Genomic DNA, 6,859 nt, shown 5'->3' with positions numbered 1-6,859 from the left:
TTTACCTCGAAATACAAGTAACAATTAAACTTGTTTTGTGGTCTTAAAGATACGTGATTTAATCCAATACTAACTAATAACCAAGAAATCAAACGTGTAAATTAAAGAAGCAGGTTGAATCAAACCAGTGCTCAAGCAAGTCTTGATCTAGAGCTATGATGGCCTCAAGGTTGGTCAATAAGAACAGTAAAATAAGGACAAGAAAGTTGAGAGACAATTCTAATAAGTAATGAACAAGAAAGTAAGAGTGTATATTCTTTCGCCAATGATTGATGATGGTTACAAATGATTGAGATCTCCTTTATATAGTAAGGGAACCCTAAATAAGTTACATTTCTATTCTTAGTAAGGAATCTTATTGGGGCAGCTGTCTAACCGCCTAGTACAAAATCCGTACAAATTCGTACAAATCTGTTTTAGGGATGTTGCGGGAATCTTGTTCTTTCTGTTACAAACCCATAACGGCACCATCTCGGGGTTGGTCATACTCGGCCTCGGTGATCATCGCGTACTTCGATCTTCGAGCCTTGTACTTCGTCGTCGGATTCGAGTGAACCGAGCTCGAAGCGACTCTTTGAGACCATAAAATCGGGCATACCTAATTTTGACCGTATACAATACTCCAAAATAGAAGTAATGTAATGGTGTGGGAACAATTCAGATAAGGGGAAGTAACAAAAGACGGAAGAAAATACTTATGCGCGGAATATAGGTACATAACAATACAGCAGCATCTAGCAACATAAAAATCATACTTTACGTTGCAAACATAGAGTAATAAGCTGGCTAATAATAAGTGCCAGAATATACTAGTAGTAAAAACTAAATACAGACAACAAAATAAAATTCACTGATAGTGAAAGCAGCTCGCTCAGCGCTTCCTATTTGCTGGCTCCTTATGGGCATTGAAATAAACAGTGGCAACAGGGACGCCGAGATCAAGCTGATGCGCAAACGCCCGAGTGCAGAAATGAGACCTAGCTAGTGGCGGCTGCAAAATTCCCGGCATTGGCGCCTTCTGTCGGAAAAGTACCAGTATGTACCTGTGAATCCCCACCGGCGGACGTGGCCCCACATACCCCAATACCTCCTTCCCTGCAATTTATACCCATTCAAAATTATTTGGAGTGTTAATTAATTACCTGCATTGAATTATACATGTCTCAATTTTAACTTTATTTTAGCACTCACAGTAAAAGGGGAAGTGAGAAATGGTGTTGACGCGTGTCAGAAAAAAATGCTTACTAGGCCAACTCCGGCTTACATATAGCTGTACTTCCTGAGCCAGCACTAATCAATGTGTGAATTGAGACAAAGGAAAAGAATTTGGACTTTAGAGGTTTATTCTTTTAATCTTTACGATAACTCTCTCTTCTTTTCGTCTTGTTCCTTTATGTGTAAAGGAAAAGAGTGTTATAATTCGGGCCTGACCAAAATTCAGAAAAAGATGCTCGATTTCTTCAATATGAAAGACTGCAGAATCGCGTGTGATAAAGAAATAGACTTTGACCGCATTCAACCTTAAAACCAGCTCACTAGCTAGTTAAGTATTATATTGCCCAAGACCATGTTAAGGAGATTAATTTATAATTTTCCCATCCAATGTGGGATTCAACCGTGCGTGAGATCGTGCTTAATTCGATTGATTTTTGTTTGCATGGAATTTAAACACTATAAACTTTAATTGGCTGCTTCATTTTTTGAGAGTAAGCCAAGTAACCGTGAATGTTTTCTGATTTTGGAAATGCTTGAAATTAAATGATTAATTTACCTCGAGCGACGTTACTGCACCCTGGTATGTCTGTCACGATCCTGAAGCAATCCGAAATTACGTGAGAGGTGGTAAACGTATAAAGAAAAATAGTCAACAAAAGGAGAAAGGAAAAAAAAAATTAGGTGAAATTGCTTGGAAAAAATACTGACCAATGCACCCACTCTCGCATATTTGGTTCACTCGGACTGGGAGCATCTGGATCCGTCATAACCTACACCATCAATCGCCATGCATGCGTTAACATATGTTTCCTCTGTTTGAAGTATTTTGATTGATCACGAAATTTAATAATAAATAAATATTTTTATGTATTTTTCAAAATTTTCTTAGAGTCTCTGATTTAAAAAAATATATACATGTGATTATATATAAGCACATGCCATTAAACATAAACAAAAAGTTCAAAGCTAAAACATTCTTAAATATTAAAAATACCATTTTTTCCTATAGACGAATTAAAAATAAGTGTCACATAAAATAAAGCAGGCGACGACGAACCAGAGTGTAAAGGTCAGCAGCATGGCCACCCACGGTGATTTTTGGAGGATCAGCCGCAATAGAGGGTTTGATATCGCAACCATTTGTAACATGTTTGTTGCCAAAGTGCACAGACATAGTGACACTGGGCACGAACATGTCCACTACATCCCCAATTACTCTTCCAACCACCAACGGATCAACTTTTGCAGCCATTAAAATGGAAATATATGTTTGTTGGGAAGCAAAAATGGATATAACACTAATTTGAGGTACTGGGTTTAAATAGCAGCATGAAGGAAAAGACAGCCTTAAGGGATTTTGTGCAACCTACGTTGTGAACATGCATAGGGCAATAGAAAAAACAAGGCAACACGTGTCATGTGATTCCTCTGCTCTGAAACTAAAATCCATAAGAATTTCTTAATAAGGTCTTGACACGCGTTGTTACTACGAGGAAAATCTGCCATCGGTTACAGAAGAAAAAAGAGTACTATAATGGAAATGGATTCAACACTGTGCTTAAGATAAGGAGATGAAACAATTGAAAGGCGATATTTAATGGAGTTGTCCATGTTTTACATGCATGTATTTCAACTTTTCCTTTTGTTTTAATTTTCTTATCTTGTACTGCTTCTGTCTTGCTTTTAGTTTGTTGTTTCCCCAGAATTCCCATACCCCTACGAACACCCAAAGTTCGCAAGGATTCCCTCATTAAAGTGAACGTTAAGATCGTCAGTCATAACTTCTTTCACAAACGTAAAAAAGATACTACACTTGATTCTCTTTTTCTGAGCACTTAATTCGAGTTGAAGTACTCGTTTCTCATTCTTTAGCAACTATTCTAATAACGAACTACCTTAGCGTATTTATACAACAAGGACTTCATTTATATGCTAATTGCACTATATATCACGTTACTGAAAAGCAAATTACATGTAACATAATCAGTCAATTAAACATTGCAATAATATATTAGTTGTTTACCTATAAATCGGTACAGTTGATCCTGAAATAATAAAATAATCGAAGAATTATGCAATACTTAGCCTTAAGATGTAGACGAAACAACAGTTCCGGGAACAGGGTTTCCGGGCACGACAACAACGAAATCAAAAAGCAAGAAAATAAGACTGTATTAAGCTTTGTATAGAATATACTGTAAGTTTGCTAGAAAATTCGTGTCCTTTACAATGATAACTGAGCTCACTATTTATAGCTATGTCTAGGGAAGGAGGTTCTAGGATCGTGCCCTTCTTTAATGTCTATTACGAGGGTCATTGATGAAGATGTAACGGTGAAAATAAATGTCAAATTCCCTGTAACGGGTAATCGCTCTTAATGCCACGGAATATTCTTTATTAAATGCTACAGGGCACAGAGCATTTATCACATATTTATGAGCGTTATTCTTTCCGGTGACAAGCAAAACAATTGCCTTCGATCTTTGGCCATCCCCCCGTCTTGGGTTCCACGTGTCCCTTTTTTGGACGGCCACATGTCATAGCATATTTTACCCTATACAGATAGTCCCCCTTCTTTCCAGTGACATAACTTTGTGTTACCGGAAGTTGGTAGAAACACTCTTTTGGCGGGAATTACTATAATTCCCTCTGAAGGCTCCTGATGGTTGATTAGACGCACGTCTCTCCGCATTTAATGCCCCGAAAATGCGTTATCCCAAGATTCAGCACATCTTTTGCCGATTATCGAGGTAATCATGGTCATGAATTTAGCCGCCAAAACGTTTACTTATACGCATCATCCTTCTCCCTTGTACTTCATAATTTTCCAAGCTTCCCTTATCTGACTTGCATCTTTGTTCTCCATATTTTCTCTAACTCTCTTTAACAAAACCCTTATCCTTCTTCCATATAATGGTTTCTTCCTCACAGCGCACCAGTTCTTCAAAGAACAAGAACAAGGTCGAGGACACTGCTCCTCCAATAGTGGGTTCCATCATCCCGAGAAGTCTTATTACCACAAAAGACTTCAAAGAGAAATTCCCTATTGCCAACTCTCGTACATAGGCCATTAGTAGGTACCCTTTTTCCATCCGTCCTTCTAGAATTCCTGTTGTGAAGAAGGACTGCCGCTGCCAATATTTGGATATTATTGCTCCCGATCTATCAGAGTGAGTGACCCTACCCAACAGGAGGGTTTTACATGTTTTTACACGTATTCCTTTACTTAAGGTGTGTTCTCTTTCAGCGGAGAGCTTGACTCCGTGATTGCGGACTTTTGCCTCCGCTACCAAGTATATTTAGCACAAGTAAGTCCTTCTGTGTGGAGAACGGCTGCTTGCCTTCAGCATTTGTGCCAGGAGACTGGAGAAGAGCTAATCTTAGCTCATATGATGAATCTCTATTCACCAAAGATCTTCCGCGGGGAAATGATAAACCTCTACAAGCGTGGCCAACATGCTCTGTTGTCTAGCATGGATGATGACAATGATCATGGGTGGATGGAACAATTCGTTGCAATTTTCACAAACTACATCATTCCGGCAACGACTTTATCTTTTTCGGCCGCTTGGAACCGCACTCGTAAGCTCTTTGTTTAATATTTCCTTTTACTAAATATTCTTCTATATCCATATTGATCCTTCATCCTTCGCATGTTTCAGCAACTCGATGGATCCCACCGGTGGTTGAAGGTTTGGACCGGTGGGTTCAGAAGATCTTGGACGTTACTACGCCTGAAACTCATTTGTAGAATGAACAAGCCCCTAAATACGGGTGGAAGGCCAAAAGTCATGGTAATTCAAACTCACCTTGTTTCAATTTTTCATGTGAAGAACTTGATTTATCCCTTCTAACTTGTCTATGAAGTTAGGTCTACCCGGGGGCTATGTTACTATCCCTGAGGAAGACGTCTTGGCTGAACCTGCTGATACAGCGAGGTTGCTTCAGGAGGCGCTTACTCGAACAGGTGCCTCCAAGCCTGCTTCAGGCATAAATGTTTATTTACAGAATCCTCGGCCAGAGGACAAACAACCAAAGAGAAAATGCTTCTCTGTGGCCAGGGAAAAGAATAAGAGAGTAAAGATTGATGCCCCCGAGTCATCTTAGGTAGCGAAGGTGATTGGCCCTCCTTTCGGGACGGTCATAATTATTGATGATGAAGAAGCTAGTGGTGAGAGAGCTTCTCTACATAGAAGATGACGATCCTCATCATCTCAACAAGATGCTCAACCTGTTGAGATAGTTACACCAACCGAGGATGATGCCTCGGAGCTTTGGGGAAAGGTTGATTTGATATAAAATGCCAACTCCAGTTTTCGGGCCACAATTGTTGTGCCCGGTACTACGGGGTTGAGTACCAGGTCCCTGCCGTCTTTGGTTGGCGAGCATCCAACTACTAGCACTGCATTTGATGTAGCTACTTTTCACCCTTCAAATCCATCGGCTTCATCTCCATCTTTACCAACACCAGCAACTGCTATATCACTTCCATCTTCATCCACTCTTCTACTAGCAACTGCTACATCACCTACTCCTTTATCCACTCTTCTACCAGTAACGGCTACATCATCTCCATCGGCCTCACCTGACCACGAAGAAGGTGTTCCTCTTACCCAGTCCCCAGTTCATGGGAATTTGTGGCGAAATTCTACTGCCCCTTCTGAAAATCCACAAAGGAGAAGAAATGTTACTCTTTCGGTCTCTACTAGATGCAACTTGCTATCTCGGTCGGTGGAGCTTGCTAATTATTTGAAGCCTTTGGCTTCAGAAAAATATTGGGAAAAGTTTCAGGCACTCTCGAGAGTGTTTGTTGAATAACGCCATGCACAATGCCGAGCGGTACGTTCCTTTATTTCTTTGTTATTTCTTCTATTTTTCGTATGAACATATCCTGAATTTTACCCTTTTTGCTTTGTATGCCAACTTCCTTGCTTTCGAGGGAGGTTGACGTTTAAGAAAGAGGAACTTATCTCCAAGCGGGATCAACTTTTGGTTGAATGGGACCAAGCCGTTATTAGCCTTTCAGAGTTGGAAACTAAAGCTGCCAAGGCTATTGTGTTGGAAACTCGTTTGCAGCAAAGTGAGAAGGAAGTAGAGACCCTTAGCCAAGAGATCGCTCCGTTGAGGGCCCAATTTGAAGAGGCTAGGGTCGAATGTGCTGAAGTCCATAATGTCATTCTTACTGCACCCGATCATGAGGTTGCCTCTGCTGAAAGATTGAACAATTTAGAGGCAGCCTTGAATTCCAAGCCTGAATAGCTTGCTGTTGCGGGGGAAAAATATGCCCAGCTGGAGGAGAAGAACAATAGGACCATTGAGCATAGTAGAATTTTTAGCTCTACTGTCCATGAACTCGATGTTAGCCTCAAGTACGTTAGATACGCCCGGGAAAACCTTTCCACCAAGGTCACCCAAATCAAAGAATAACTCAAGCACCGAGCGGCTTCCCTCGTTGTTGAGAAAACTTACGCTATGTACAACATGAGGAGAAAAACCTTGGAAGAGGCCAAAACTGGAATCATTGATTTTGACGCTGAAATTGCTAAGGCCCGTGAGCTTGAGTTAGCTGCAAAAAATGGACTCCCAGCGCTGTCTGATGCTCCTGGTCCTTCTGGTTCCGGTTCCGTGTTCTCTAGGACTGAAT

The 6,859-nt window shown here is 40.5% G+C and overlaps 1 protein-coding gene across 1 annotated transcript; it reads right to left on the bottom strand.

Moving 5' to 3' along the window:
• Nucleotides 1-672: 672 nt before the first annotated feature.
• LOC107811989 (protein MOTHER of FT and TFL1-like) lies at nt 673-2,686 on the bottom strand. The gene is made up of 4 exons (XM_016636993.2): nt 2,273-2,686; nt 1,924-1,985; nt 1,772-1,812; nt 673-1,095 (listed from the first exon to the last, which is right to left on the bottom strand). Exons 1-4 carry the CDS (start codon nt 2,465-2,467, stop codon nt 872-874), a joined length of 522 nt encoding a protein of 173 aa, XP_016492479.1. The 5' UTR covers nt 2,468-2,686; the 3' UTR covers nt 673-871.
• Nucleotides 2,687-6,859: the final 4,173 nt, after the last annotated feature.

The sequence above is a fragment of the Nicotiana tabacum genome, chromosome 6, assembly GCF_000715075.1.
Source record: "Nicotiana tabacum cultivar K326 chromosome 6, ASM71507v2, whole genome shotgun sequence".
NCBI classification, from domain to species: domain Eukaryota; kingdom Viridiplantae; phylum Streptophyta; class Magnoliopsida; order Solanales; family Solanaceae; genus Nicotiana; species Nicotiana tabacum.
Note: the sequence above shows the minus strand (reverse complement) of the source record. Positions and strands in the feature narration are given on the sequence as shown.

Coding starts and splice junctions, on each gene's coding strand:
- LOC107811989 (XM_016636993.2), bottom strand. CDS start 2,467: ATGGCTGCAAAAGTTGATCCGTTGGTGGTTGGAAGAGTAATTGGGGAT. Junction 1,986..2,272: donor CTGCTGACCTTTACACTCTG/GTTCGTCGTCGC, acceptor TTGATGGTGTAG/GTTATGACGGATCCAGATGC. Junction 1,096..1,771: donor GTGCAGTAACGTCGCTCGAG/GTAAATTAATCA, acceptor TATAAATTGCAG/GGAAGGAGGTATTGGGGTAT.